The 16,060-nt window shown below is 31.1% G+C and overlaps 1 protein-coding gene across 1 annotated transcript in view; it reads right to left on the bottom strand.

Annotated features, from left to right (window-relative positions):
* Positions 1-16,060, bottom strand: part of LOC129223752 (structural maintenance of chromosomes protein 4-like) — a gene marked incomplete in the record, with an annotated part of 101,968 nt that overhangs the window by 50,840 nt on the left and 35,068 nt on the right. Inside the window, 4 exon segments of the mRNA XM_054858112.1 lie at positions 2,352-2,483; positions 9,574-9,682; positions 10,852-10,973; positions 11,053-11,160. Of these exon segments, the coding sequence (XP_054714087.1) occupies positions 2,352-2,483; positions 9,574-9,682; positions 10,852-10,973; positions 11,053-11,160 (471 nt within the window).

Below are 16,060 nucleotides of genomic sequence, written 5' to 3'. Positions count from 1 at the left end.
TTGAAAGTTAATGCTTAAATTCATCAACAGTCAATTTTTTTTAAAACTTAACTAGGGGGCTCTGCCCCCAGCTCACTGACGCTCACCAACCCCTGAAGATTGCTTCGCAATCTTATTTGATTCGCAAAGATTTAAATTGTCAATTAGAAAGAAACAGATTAAAAACGCATTATGAGCTCCCTTTAGATCAAAAAGAACCCCTTTCCCAAGTTTCAAAATAACCTGTACCAACTTGCAGAGCCGTAAGGGCTAAGGGGCTCCTGAGCATTGCAAAATTAGTTTTATGCGTTTGATAAGTTGCTTTCATATTCGTGGTCTCTAGTAATATATTCAGCTCGAAGGTTGAATTGAGTTGAGCCTATGATTTTCCATTAAAATTGAAACCCTTAAAGTTTGTGAATAAGCAAGAAGAAACAGGCAAATCAAAAAGATGTAACTATGGCAATGCCAAATGAAACATCAATAATTTTAATGGAGATGAGATTATTTGAACTTCATTTTTAACGTCTTGTAACTTTTTTTCCTTGGGAGATAGAAGCTTAGTTTTTCGAACATAGTTCTAGTTGGATCTGGAGTAAAAAAAGCGGCTTTTTCCAGTGGGGTAAAAAAGAAAACTGTGGGACAATTCCTTCGCTTTTTACTGATAGATTTAATGAAGAAAGTAGTGCCTAAATTTCAGCTAAGCCTAAAAAAATTCGAGCTAAAAACACAAACAACTCCTGTCGTAATTAAGTTAGAGCATTGAACCCTTTTGCGTAGAAAGCGGAAAATTCCACCCTTTCCAACGATATGTATTAATATGTGCAAGTAATTTTTACCCCTTTAATAGGCAATTTACACAAAATTTTAGCTTAAAAAATCAATTACAAAAAAACTAATTCAAAATTTAAAAAACAAAATCCTAAGTGCAAACCACCGGGCCTCAAAGTAATTTTGTACAAAATTTCAAGGCTGTAGGTGCTTTGGGGTCTCCTGGATGCAGGCCTGCCAGACTTCCTTTCAGAATTTCTTTGATCTTACTTTTTTTTTAATATAAAGAGATAATTAAACTAAAAAAATCTAGTTGTTGTGCATAAAACCCTGTGTTAAAAACTTCAATGTGAACTAAACAGTGGCACAGTTCATTTTAAACAATGCTTTGCTATGATATCGATCAAATTTAACAAAATAATTGACATTGAATTTTAAGTGTATTAGCATATCGTATATCAAGAGAAAAAAGCTTTGTTTCATGCTATAATCTATGTCAGGGTTTCTCAATGGGGGTCATGTGGCTCCCTTGGGGCCCACAGGAAAAAAATATGAAAATATGGCAGTCATGGACCTTGTGAAGGGGATAATTTTTTTTAAACTGGTTAAATATTTGGCACCAGTATAAAATATTCCTTTAATTTTGTTTGAAATTCTGTAACTTCAGATTGGTTGAATAAAATATAGCAAAGTAGCATATCAAATTGTAGGAAATGCAAAGTTCTACAACTTTGTCTTTGACAATTTTCATAAATACTGATCCTGGAAGGCACTAGGAACAAATATTTGACAAAAAGAGAGAATTTTTCCGAAAACCATCGATTTTTCATAACGTATACCCAGAAAATTATTGGAAATTTGACAAATATGTGTAGAAACAGTTTCATAGTAACTTTAGTCAGCTTGAATTTTTATTTTAAACGAATTTTTTCCACCGTTTCCGACATTTTCTCGAAAAAACCCAAAAATTTCTCCCCCCCTCCCTCCCACCTTTAGCTCACCCCCTAGGGTCGGGGACTTTTAGTATGTTTACTTACTAAATACCCCTAACAATATTCTGAAGTCAAAAATTATTGCATATTCCATGCACGCTACAATGTGTTCATTAACTGGATTACTTAGCTATTTATTGAATAAAATTGAGTTTCTAACAATTATATATATTTTTACTTTTCCTAATTTCAAGATTTACGTAATAAGGTTAATTTTTGTAACTTAGCTTTTCGTTTTATTTTGCCTATGTTTGTATGCTAATAAAATGAAAATATGTGCTTGACTTTAAAAGTTTGCAATATAAAAGATTAATTTTTTAAATTGAAGCTAGAACTTCATCTGTATTGATGTTTTTTGGGGGGGGGAGGAGGGCGCTACTGAATAAAACCAATGAATAAAAAAAAATATCGGCAGAAAATAGCGTTTTTTAAAAAAATTAGCAGAGAATACAAACATAAACAAATAAAATGTTCTATTTTAACTAAAATGTGTGATGTCACACTTCTAATTACTCTTTCTCTATCACTTGTCATAAACTCTCACAAACTAAAAAAAAAATCCTTTCCCTCAAGAGTGACAAAAAGAAAACTAATTCTAAATAAACTTACCAATCTGCCAAATACACCAGTCAGTTTTCCTTTTGATTTCTGTTCCATAAATGCTTGAACAATAGCACTTCGGCTTTTTGATGCATTCAAAGCACTTTTAGCAAAATCAAGTTTAATCCGTTTGGCTTTTAACTGTAAGAATATTGCAATGAACATCAAAATTAAATACCTAATCTAGAGTTGGCTTAGAGTCAGTTCTGGTAAATGGAGACAAAAATTCAATGCTTCAATTTTAGATCCTTTGCCTTATTATGGCTGAATTGAGAGAGAAACATTGTGCATTGTGTCCAAGACTACACTCTCTGAGAGTAACTTGGCAGGGCCATAAAAGTTACAAGGGCTAGCTCAATCCTTTGATCTTTCCCTTCCACCGCCGAAAGGACAGCGAGAGTAGAAAACTCGTTTTTGACGTCATCGGGTACACTCCGCGGGTCTAGGGGCCTTATGCGGGACAATCCAGTGTGTGTGTGCCCAAAGAACTGCTGTATGCCTTAGCTAAAATACAATTTAAAAATTTGTTCTCTGTACAAGGGTTGTTAAAGAAGCAGTTGAAGGGGCCCAGGCCAATCCCAGACAAGGTTAAAAATCACTTATTATGAATAAGGATATGAATATTGTTTTCAAGGTTTTTTAATTTGGAAATGTCTCATGACATTTGACTAGGGTTTTTTCAGAAATATGCTCCTGCGCTAGATCAGTTGCAGGTCATTTTTCCTCCACGTTATGCTAAAGTAGACATTAAAGGTCACATTTTTTAGAATCGAAAATATTTGTGTGTAATTATATTTGAAAGTATTGAAAATGCCTTCACGGGCTGATGGCCTAGTACTGAAAAAGTTCTGGAAACTTAAGCTTTCCTTCAAAATTTTCAAAGAGCTCAAAACACATCAAAAAATTGAGAATACAACCTTTTTTTCTGTTTTTAAATGCTTTTTTTTATGGAATACTAAATTTGAAGCTGCTTCAATAAATAATTGGAGGAAGAATTTTAAAAAGTTAAGATAAAGAGCTAGGCAAATTTCATAAAATGTGGTGTACGAAGTTATTTTTTAATGCAGGATTTGGTTCAACCCTGTCACATTGCAAGTTAATGATATTTAATAAGTTTATTAACGGCACTGTGAGACCGTAATAAGTTTCCTTCAACCGTAAAATTACAATATCTAGATGTAATGCATGAAATTTCTTTGTAAATATTATTCAATAGATTTAACTAAACAATTTCTTGAACACTGTATCCCCATGCTTAAAATAATTAATAATTCGCATGTAAAATGAGCACCGTATCGTGATTATTTCAATCGTGTATCTATTTTTGTAGGAGCTTTTCATTTCTTTTTTTTTTTTTTTTTTGTGATCATTTAAAGCTTTTAAATCAGATACATTAGTGTTTTTGTGATTGTACAAAAGCTTGGCCATTTACCGTATTACCCCACATTATCCGGCATGCCGCAAAATTTGGGGGTTACCAGATTTTCAATAACACTTGCCTGGTCCTTTCCGGCATGCCGGAAAAATCGAGGTTAGGAAAAAAATAATAATAATATAAAAAATATATGATCAGCTTAAAAATGAATATGAATTCTTTTCATATCTTATTGATATTAACAAACAGTTTAATTTCGTGAAAATATTTACTTACAATGCCATTTGTTATTTTAACAAGAAAAATATTGTTTGATAAAAAATAATTTTATAAAAATTAAATTGAAACTATGTAAGCAAACATTTAAGCAGTAAGAGTCCGCCCCTAAACCAGTGCTAAATAATTTACCATAGCTCTTCAATAAATAAAAATTAAATTTACCTCTCTGAAAGGAACCTAAAATATTTTTATGCAAAAAAAATATGAATAAATCGCAGTAACGATGATTGTTTCTGAACTGATTACTTTATTGGCATGTAATCAAATCCATTAGTTATGTCCTATCATAAATAGCACGCACATGTTATATGAAATGCACATTTATTTTGAAAAAAGGTTACTTTCGCGATTTATTTATTTTTTTACTTACAGTGGTTTGACTTTTGATTGGACCGGAACGGGAAAATTTACTTTTGTTTTAATGCGAAATAAACCCCGAATTATCCGGCATGCCGGACAATTCGAATTTCTCGGCGTGCTGGTCAACCTCGCTTTTTTCCGGCATGCCGAATAATGCGGGGTAGTACGGTAATTGTTCTTCTGTATTGGAAGACTAATTTCCTGACCTATATAAAAAAGCTGTTGAACTTTTTTCTCGCGTAAGAACATTTGGAAGAATCCGATATTTGAACGAAAAACTTTCTGATTACAAAAGGTACGCCGACATTTTTTTTTAATGGACTTTATCACAGAAGAAAACTTTGTAGAATATTCCGAAAGATTTCAATTAATTACTGTAACGTAATGTTTTGTAGAATTCAGACATGAAGAAATTTTTCAGTCTACAAATAAGTTAGCTTTATAAATTTGGCGATAATCATTGAAACTTTAAACTTGGTTTACGTTGCTAAATTTCAATACGTTATTTATAAATTGAAGTGAATAAAATGTTGATTAATAATTTCAGTAAACACCCATTAATCTGGGAAAACCATTTAAATGTACATACGGTATAAATGAAGAACGCGTTAGTACAATAATGTATTCTTGTAAGGCTGTATTTTTATTTTTTTAATTTTCTTTAATGGAGCTTTATATTTCATTCTCTTGAATTCAAAATACAACTTTTACTGTGTTCAAGTATTTTACTTATGTACATTGATTGAATTTAAAGGTTGTTTTGTTTAAGTCGTTTTAAACAATCTAGATGACCTGGATCCTATATTAGTCCAGGTTAATGAGGTTCTACTTCAGTTTTCAAAAACAACGTTTGTTAAGATTCTTGTTCAGAGTTATAGTTACTTCGTAAAAAATAATTTTCTCTAAAACATATCGGCAGTATTTAGATTCAAATGGTATCGCGAAATTCAAATATGTTTTAATTATTCCTTATATCAATCTTATCTCTTTCATTTTATTTGAGACAAGATTGAAATAACAATGTTATTAATATTATTTAAAGCCTAAACTGACAAAATTATGTACACACGAGAGGAAACTTGACAAGCACAGTAAATTATTTTCATTTCTTTATAAGCTCAATTTTATTGTGCGAAATTTCCGCTTTCTACCCCTTTAAATCAGGAATATTGGCTAAAGAATATCCAAAACTACACAAGAGAAACTAAAAATTTGTATTGTAGATTTTAATCAGGTTTACTGTTTTTCGTATCGCTTATTAACTTGTCGATGGGACTCAAAGCATTTACCCTTGTATTTCATTCCTTTTTGAAGCTTAACCCTCAAGAAATAACATAAAAACGGGAAAAGAGTGAGGAATTACGCACGCACGCACAACACAAATGTCCCAGATCGAGTGTACCTAGTGACGTCACTGGCACTTTCCCCCTCCGTTCCTACTTTCGAGGCGCTAAGACCTAGCCCTTCCTCTTCTATGGCTCTGGTAACTTGGTAGGAAAAACTTGGCTTTGTGACTGTTTATTAGTGAATAGAATCATGTTTACAGACATTGACACCCCAGAGAGTTTCCTATTACTCCAAGATTAAGCACTAAGGGATAAAAGGGAAACATTGATTTCACTCCCCATGCAGTTGAAGTAGATAGAAATTGAAACATGCATGATCTGTTTAGAAACTTAAGAAGTTCTACACTAACAATACTCAACCTAAGGCTGACAGGTTGCATGCAACCCGCTGAATTCTTCGAATGTAATCAGAAATACACATTTTTTAAAAATCTTATAAAAAATTTAAAATTATAAACTAAAATCCATTTAAAACACACACTAAAGTGTAATTTATATCAAAATGCAATCTTCCAAAAAATTAGGAAGAATGAAAAACTTGGTTGTTTCCATTTACCCCAGAGTAGAGCATGTATAAGATTAATAGAAATACCAAAACTGCACATCAAAAATAACAGGCAGGGTAAAAATTCATAATTAAATCCTTTTAATTATGGTCTAAAACTGTCAATACTGTTTCATTTTTCTATTTATAAAACTTTTAACATATAAAACATAAAATGAAATTTTAATCTGTTGCTTCATTTATTTATTCATTTTTTTCAGTTTATTGTTTTCATTATTATTTAGCTATTTACTATTTTATTCACTTATTTATTCATTTATTTACGTATTTTATTTTTAAAGTGTCATTAAATAGTCATACCTCTTCAGTAACAGGGAAGGTAAAATTCATAATTAAATCCTTTTAGTAACCTCCAAGAGGACAAGTAAAACCAGTTACTTTGCATTTGTAGACGTGCTTGAGAGGAAAAAAAATTTTCGCAGTGTCAACTACAAACCAAACACTTTTTGTCAAAAGGGCATAAGTCAACAATGTTTGTGTGTTGATTTCTACAATTTCAACTAAGACTGAAGCAAACAATGATGACACCATGACATAGTTTTGAAACACATGGAACTCTCATAATATCTTCTTTATGCTGCCCTGTCTTCAAGCACCAGTAGTTCAGTGTCAAAAATTACCACAGTGTGGCAACAGAGTTAGTTTTCATTTACCATAACTGGCCCTACTGAATTTTGATGTTAATTGCAATGAAGATCACATTAATAACAATGTTAGACATCAGAACAGTTTAAAATTATATAAATCACCGTTTATTATAATAAAAATGTATGCAACATACATGCTGCCATGCTAAGCACAAAACATCATATCTGCACTTTTAATCAAAACTGAGTTATTATCGCGAGGTGATACTTTACAACACATTTGCATAGTTCATACTTTTACAGTTGTTCAAAATTCACAAAAATTCTGTCATGTAACAAAATAGACTTGCAACCTTTTCTTCAAAGTTATAAAAGAGCAAAACTGACCTAAATTTGAAAATATAGACATTTAATCATGGTTTTAAAAAAACTTTTTGGAGAAAAAGATAACAGTTAGGAAGCCTGTATTATACATGCATTTGTATCCAGTTTGGTTATTATATTTTAAAATGAATAACAATGAAAGTTGAAAAGCATTAAGTAAAAAAAAACAGCTAAGCAAAAATTATGGATCTTTAAGGACAATAAAAATTAAAACTAAAAATGGTTTTAAAAAAATTAATTACTGCACAAATTAAGCACTTAGTATTTTTGAAAAAGAGGCAAACTGACAGCAAGAACAGACAGCAACTTAATTGATCAACAATTTGATAATTGAAGCAATAATGAGAAATCAGGGATGTGCCAACCAAAACTCGCTTTTGGAGCAATCTAGGGAGGCGGAAAATGGTGAGTTTGGAGCAGCTTGGAGCAGCAAAACGGTGAATTTGGAGCAGTCTGGAGCAGTAAAATTGCAAATTTGGAGCAGCCTGGAGCAGAAAAATTGCAAATTTGGAGCAGCTTGCAGCAGCAAAAATTTAAATTTTGTATCAATTTAGAGCAACTATATATATTTCACACACAGAAACACGTGTGACATGATAAAATAATAAAAAAGGAGATTAAGGATGTAAAAACACCATAACTACAACTACAAATTAAATCTCTCTCCTCTTTCTTTTTTTTCCCTCATATTTTTTACAAAAGACAAGTCCTGTCCTGCTCTACTTTTTTCTTACATTTCTTTTGATTTAAGTTAGAGTGCTTTGATACCTATTTTTAAAACTTGTTCGCTTTTATGTAATACACTCAAAAAGGCTTTTTAAAAAAGCACAAAAGAATGGTTGAATTTAAAAACCTCAACAAGTTACAAGTGAGTTTTAAAGAGCTATTAGATTTTTTCTTTCTTTCTTTCTTTTTTTTTTTTTTTTTCTTTTGGTATGTTTAAGTTATTCACTTATACTTGACCTAATTAGAAAAATTATTATTTTTTTTCTTGGCAGTTGGCATATATGTTTATATAATGAACTACTTGATTAACAATTCTGAAGATCAAGCAAAGACAATATTAAAACCTTTTATTTTTTAACTATTTGATATTTAATCACAAAATTAATAATGAAATTACAATGGAAAAAAAAAAGAGATTTTGAGAAATGATGTCACAGAAAAGGAATTTTTAAACACTCGTGAAAAAAATATTAAAAATGTGAAAATAGAAAAAAATAAATAAATAAAAATTTTAAGACAGACTAAGAATATGGAAAAAATGCCTGACTCTGAAAAACTTGAAATGTCTGCTATTTATTACCAGAGCATTAGAATTCCTAGATTTTTGCTATCTTAAGTGTCTCCAACCAAAATTAGAAATCAATTTTTTGTCCCAAAATCTAAAAAAAAAAAAAAGAAGATTGAAAACTGGTGAACAATATTAATTTTTACAGATGGCATTACTTAGATCAACTGCATTGATATTTTTGAGTGGGAGTGGCAAGAAGACGAATTTACAAATCCTCATATACTGAAAACAAAAGATAACAAAGGTTGAAAATAATGATCAGCGCAAAATTTTTCTAGTCAAAGGAACAAGATCACATAAAAATTTAAAACGATTGATTTTTCAAAAGCTGATGCAATCGGATTTTAAAATGCACAAAAAAATCAGAAGTCAAAAAATCATAAAAACAAGCTCCCATTGCATAAACTTGATGATAGTTCGCAAAACCTGCCAAATATGCTATAGGAATTGCAACATTAAATGCAAAATTGCAGTTTTGGACAAGTTTGTCCAATTTTGGTGCAGAAAAGTACATTTGGCGGTCTTTTGGAGCAGTTTTGCACAGGATCGGGGATTGGCGCAGTTTGGCACAACTGGCACATCCCTGAGAAATACATCAAAATGTACCAGATAATGTTTTATTTTTCTGAAGAAAACCATCAATTTAATAATACCATACATATTACTAACACAAACACCTTATTGCTAAGGAAAAAATGTCCGACTACTTAATACTGCAATAAAACTGTCAATACTATTTCATTTTTCTATTTATAAAACTAATAAGATAGGGATAAAACATAAAATGAAATTTTAATCTGATCTTTCATTTATTTATTCATTTTTCTCAGTTTATTGTTTTTATTATTATTTAGTTATTTACTATTTTATTTTACTTACTTATTTATTTTATTTCATTTATTTATTTATTTGAGACAGAGGTTTTTTTTTTTTTTTTGTTCAATCAACTAACTACTTCTGAATCAAATTATTTCTAATTGACATACATAACAAAAATGAATCAAGCAGAATTTACACGAAAGTAACATTAAATAGTCATACCTCTTCTGCCAAAGATCCTTCTTTCTTTTCTTCTTCAGCATATTTGAGTTTAGCAAATTTCAACTCAGACTCTACTTTTGGTAATCTTTCCTCAGCTTCTTTCAAAATTCTACAACAAGGACATGAATTGCATATCACCAGTATAATATTATAACAAACATACAAGCTACATGAGTGCAAGTTATGAAATGCGGCCTCGGGAGAACATATTTTGAAAATTCTAACGTCATTATTCATGCTCAGACGAAAATATAGCACATTAAATATTAGTGACAGAAAATATCATAAATTCTATTGCCCAGTATTATGCCAATTGAGTTCGTATTATAAGGTACAGGTATTGAGGCAATAACGACCAGCATAAAGCCAATTTTGCAGAATACCTTTATAACGCCGACCTATGTAACGCAATTCTCAATAAACCGCACAACTTTTCAAAAGTAAACAATAGGTTTTGAAGTTAAAAAAAATCCCTCTGCATTGCTTTGCAAACATAAAAATTGTTCGGCAAATTAAATTTTGAATTTTTTTTATCTTTCCATCTTAATTTAAAACTTTTTAAATGAAAATTAGTACTCACAGTAAGCAGAAAATACCAGATGGCTTTTGAAAATGCAACTGTTATAAACCATGAAGATAGCAGAAGTGCAGGATAATTCACTTTCTTTTGATTGTGAAACATATTTATTTGTGAATAACTAATTATATATTAGTGCTTTGATACTCATTGCAGATAAAACTCATTCTGAAGTGCTAATATGTAGATATATTCTGAATATTAGTTTCAAAATTTGTGAAATGATCTATATAACGTAAAAGTTCTGGTACCAAAAAGTGCGTTGTAACTGTCTTTTCTTCTACTGTATCACTTTTTTCTGACCCAAAAGGACATTATGTAAGAAATCTGAAAAATAGTCTTATGATTACTGCTTGGATGAATCAAGAAGTTTAAGACCACTGTGAAGTTGCATGCTGTACCTGAAGTTCTATTTGTCCGGGCATAACCTGGATATCTAAAATTGATAAACCGTGTAAACGGTAGGTGCAGGGTACTTTGGGGTATCATGCTATGTAAAGTTGCATGTAAATAAATTACCATTTGCTCACAGGACGTTCTGCGATTTACCTTTTTAGAATTTTCATAATAATTTTTAAATAATAAAATAATCAAAGTGAGTGTTGTAATACATTATTATAAAATCACCCCCCCCCCTCCCAATTATACTTACAGTACAGTAAAATATTCAAAAATTTAAAGAAATATGCTTCATTAATTACCTTTTTTGCTCTTCAGCTGATGATTTGCAATTTGAAAAATCAGATTCTAATGAACTTAAGATTTCTTTTTCCTTTTTTTCAGACCTTAAACACAAATCAAATTCTGACTGTGCTAAATCCACCTAATGGATAATTAAAACTTTTTAGAATACAGTGAAACATTTGGTTTACATTTTTACTTTTTTAAATCAGAAATTTTACCTCAGATTTTTTTTCGTTAACTGTATTTTTCAGTTTGACTAATTGGAATTCAAATGCTTCCTTTTCTTCCTGGAACCCTTGAACTTCATCTTTTAAAGTTCCCATTACCTACACAAGTAAAAAACAAAAGAACTCACAGTAAAACTACTAGGGAATTAATAGATTAACTGACACATTGGGAGAACCTAGAAGTAAAGGGTTGTAAGTCCCAAATCTAAAAGATTTAGAGATAACGAGTATAAACGGTAAAAGATACTTTCATCTGTTTTGGGACAAGAGATGGCATTAGTAGCCCTGGTAAGTAAGGTTATCTCAGGGCTGCCAACTGCTCCGCATGTTGGGGAGTCGCTCCGCAAAAATGCCGAAACTCTGCGGCTCCGTAAAGAAGTTATTTTGCTTCACATTTCCCGGCCGAACATTTTCAAGCATATATTTTGTTATTATCATGACAAACGTCTAAATATATGAAATTAAAGATGATTATACTGAAAGATTAAAATAGTGTTTGAAGCTGTTTTATTAATTTAAATATAATTGTCTTTATACTAGTGCTTAAAATGATTATTAAAGCTCTAAAACAATTTTAGATAAGCGGTTTCAGTTATTTTTATTGATTTTATACAAAATACCAAACTCCTCAAAAGTACCAGATGCTCCTCATATTGTTCCTCCAAGGTTGGCAACCCTGTTATCTTATTTTTTCACCCTGAAAAAAACCAGCGGAAAGCATATCACTTTGTGCATTTCGACAAAAATATCATTTTGTCTATTTCGTCTACTTTTTGAGAAAAAGTTTTGAATTTTAAACACTAAACTTACCAATAATGAATAAAAATGTCCCATATGCATCTCTCTCTCTCTCTATATATATATATATAGTGATTGCAATACCGAATACCAGTATTTGTTGAGGTAAAATACTGGTATTTTCGGTATTAGCAGAAAATATCTTTCAATTAAAGAGTTTTCAATTTAACTTTTTAGATATCTATTGTTGTTTTAATGGTACATACCTTTTTCAATGGGACACTACCAAAATCAATCTATTGATGTAAGAAAGTGGCTTCAAAAGCAAGAATTAAGAATATTAGTGGATGAAAGTTTTTTGTACATTTATGAGCACCATGTTTTTATTTTTTAAATATTCTTGATTGCTCACTTGCCCTTTTGTAAAAGTTAATTTCAATTATGAATGTATTTGTGCTATGAATAATATCAGGGGTCTGTCCAGGATTATTCACAGGGTCCGTTTTTTGTGAAAAATTAAATAATTTTGTGAAAAATGAATAAATTTTGTGAAAAATCAAATAATTTCGCAAAAAAAAATTTTTTTTTTTGTTAAAACGAAATTTTATAATTTAGAGATGGCACAAACTACATCAATCAAACTTAAAGTTGAGTGTTTTCCTCTTCTATGTCGAGAATATCATTCTGGAGTGTTTTTCTGATATTTGGTGGGGGGGGGGGGGCATCGCTCTCTCAAGTATCAATATTTATCTACCATTCTACATTATGTTAAATTATACTACAAATATTTCTGTCCAGTATTTAAAATAATTGTAATAAAAAAATAAATAAATAAAATTCAGAATAGGGTTCAGCATTTAACTTTGTGACCCAAGACACTCTTAAAAAGCACAGAATTTCGTTCAAAACTTATAAATTCCATGATTTTAACAAAAATAAAAAGTTATTTTAATTGTTTACCTCTTAACAAAGCGTAATAAACATCAAAAATTGGAAAAATCTGATTCCGATAGCGGATGCAAAGAGATCGTAATTCTCAAAGTGAAGGAAGGCATCAAAAGTATAAAAACGACTTGTAAAAGAAATATTTTTGATAAAATTATTTCAAAATTGCATTTTAGAGTCCTATGATAAACATTTCATTAACATCTGTGGACACAGTTGAAGCAAAAAAAAATAAATAAATAAAATAAAATAAACCATCTATTCAGCATTTTAATTTTTGACTCATAACAGAAAATGGAATTTTGCTTTAAAAACTTGAAATGAGAGTTCTAACAGAAATAAAGAGACTTTTCATTTATTTGCATCCTAATAAAGCGAAGTTAGCTCGAAAAAAGAACAAAATATGATTCTCATATTGGATGTTAAAAGATTGCATTTTTCAAAATGTAGACATCTAAAGAAAAAAAACGGTAATTAAAAGAGTTTATTTAAAGTTAATCATCCTTGTCAGCATCGAAAAATCAAAACCCATATAAATTTCTCCCCCAAAATAACAATTAAACATCGCACCCACCGCACCGTAAAAACGCAAATATTGACAAGCTAGTAAAATTATGAGAATATTTTCTAATCAAGTCATTATAAAGGTTCAACGCCAGCCGCAAAGTGGTGATAATTTTGAAGTTGGTAACCCTATCTAGCTGAAGCGATCATATTTTTTCCCCACCCTTACTATCCTTTTGCAGTTCTAAGTTCATTTCGCAGATATATATTATTACTGTTTATTAAATCATGAGCGGGGGGGGGGGGGTGCTTACCAATGCCTTTTCAGAAAAGTTTACAACAACACCGCTGCTAATTAGCTGTGATAAAACGAACAAACAACCATTATATTTATTTGGCAGTAGCAATTATTTATCACTTGCAGGAGCATCGCAAGAGTGCCGATTTTTTTCTTTCAAAATTAGCCGATTTTGAATAAGCTGATCCCTCTAATTTGACTTCGAAAAAGGTTCCAAAAATTATCTGTTTATACACAGAAATATGCGTTATTTTGCTTTCAGATTTGCTCTTTCAATAAACAATTTGTGAAAGATCTGATCTTGTTTATCAGAATTTTGTGAAGGGTCCGTTTTGTTTGATCGGGATTTTGTGAAAGGTCTGTTTTGTTTGATCGGGATTTTATGAAAGGTCTGTTTTGGTTGATCGGATTTTTGTGAAGGGTCCGTTAACGGACCCAAATATCCTCTGGCCAGACCCCTGAATATATTCCAACCATCAGTTGCAACAATATTTTATGACATATGCTTTTTGATATTTGACTCAACTGTACTGAATTTTGAGAATAGCCTTTTCTTGGTAACATAACAAGGGTTAATTTGTTGTCACCGGGATTAGTGTGCTGTCCTGTCTCACTATTGAGCTGTATATTTAGCGAGATAACACTTAGCAATTATATAGTACCTAAAAAATTTACGTAGAGGAAAGGCATAATCACCTGGAACATATTTTTAGATAGTTACATAACTTTAAAGAATTTTGAAAAGAAAACAAAAAAGAGAAACAAACAAAAAAGATCAAGTTTTGTGAAGTTTGTCATAAATTTCAAATCAAAGAGTTAAAACACGAACCTATCCTGATCAAAAGAAAGTCGTTGAAGATGATGTTAATATTCAAAAAGAATTGTCACTCGAAGAGCAATTACAACTGGGTGTATTAATAATAAAAATATAAAAAAAGTACTGGTACACACACTAGAAGAAACACGTGCATTGTTAACAGTACTACCCACCAGCTGGAATCCAGAAAAAGTATTTTCAAATGCAGAAAATCAGTACACTGAAACGAGTTTCTGGCTTATTGACAATTCATTATGTGTATTATGTTTCTTATTATCATTGATTTCTTACTATAACATTTGTTCCTTCATTTTATGTCTGTTCAAAATGAATTTTCTTAAATTAAAAGTAACTGGAAACTTTTAAAAGTAACTTTTAAATAGTTTTTGTTGACATGGGAAAACTTAAAAAGGAATAAAAATTACTAAACGAAGAATTACAAGCATAGCATATACTGACACCCTGGCTGCGAAATGCCTTTTTCCTTTTTCCCCTTTCCATTTTTTTTTTTTTTTTTTTTTGATGTCATAAAAACTCTTGAACCTGTGAAGTATTATGGTGCAAGCCGCAAAATTCATACGACAATTTGTTGGTTTTCTATGAGTTTTTTAAATGTGTCAAGGACTTTTCGGACACCCTGTATATATTTAATTATGTATACAAATGGGAGGAGGGTTCCTTTTTACTTTCTTCTATATCTAATATATAGAAGAAAGTATTGGATTCGTGCAAATTTTCGAATTTCGAATTTTGACGGATTCGAACGCTTTGAGGTGTGCTGAGTTCATTTCGACTATTTTTGGAAAATGTCTGTCTGTCTGTGTGTGTGTGTATGTATGTGTGTCACGTCTGTGTGTGACCAGTTTTTTGTGGCCGCTCTACAGCAAAAACTACCGCATGAAATCGAACGAAATTTGGTACACATATGTGCCCGTATGTGAACTTGTGCCCATTGGTTTTTGGCGCGAATTCCTCCAAGGGGGGTGGAGCAATGGGACGTTTTTTGAGTTACGCGTGCTTGCTATTCCTCAGGAAGTAACTGGCGGAATCAAACAAAATTTGGTCCATATGTTGCCATTAACAGGACCAGGTGCTGATTCAATTTTGGTGTCAATAACTCAAACGGAGGTTGAGCTATAGAACGTTTTTTGTCGTCAATTGTGACTGCTGTATCTCAAGAAATAATGAACGGAATGAAAGAAAAATTTATCGGCAAGTAGCCTTTAGTGGGTATAAGAGCTGATTTTATTTTGGTGTCAACAGCTAAAAAGGGGGGGTAGCGCAATCGCCCGTTCTTTTTTTCCATTGTGAGTACCCTATCTCAAGAAGTAATGCTACGTTCTGGTTGAAATTTGGAATATATGTGAATCCATACGTAAACAGGCTTTGGTTCAATTTTGACGCCAATCGCTCCAAGAGGTGTTGATTTTTTTTTTTTTTTTTTTTTGCGAATAAAAATAGCTTTATTAATGCAACAATAAGAAAGATAAATCGTAATAGATTGTCGTCTGCGTATTTCTCGTGATTTTAATTGTATGGAAATGATCGGAAATATTATCTCAATGATTTAAAATTTTTAACTGTTGCCATCTTATGTTTGTTAACAAATAAAATATTTGTAATTAATTCAAGCAAGGCTTTTAAAATAACTTTCAATTTTCGCTCTTTGCTTGGCTTTTGCAATAATTCAGACATTG

This window comes from Uloborus diversus, chromosome 6 (assembly GCF_026930045.1).
Source record: "Uloborus diversus isolate 005 chromosome 6, Udiv.v.3.1, whole genome shotgun sequence".
NCBI lineage: Eukaryota > Metazoa > Arthropoda > Arachnida > Araneae > Uloboridae > Uloborus > Uloborus diversus.
This window is presented reverse-complemented; position numbering and strand designations above follow the sequence as displayed.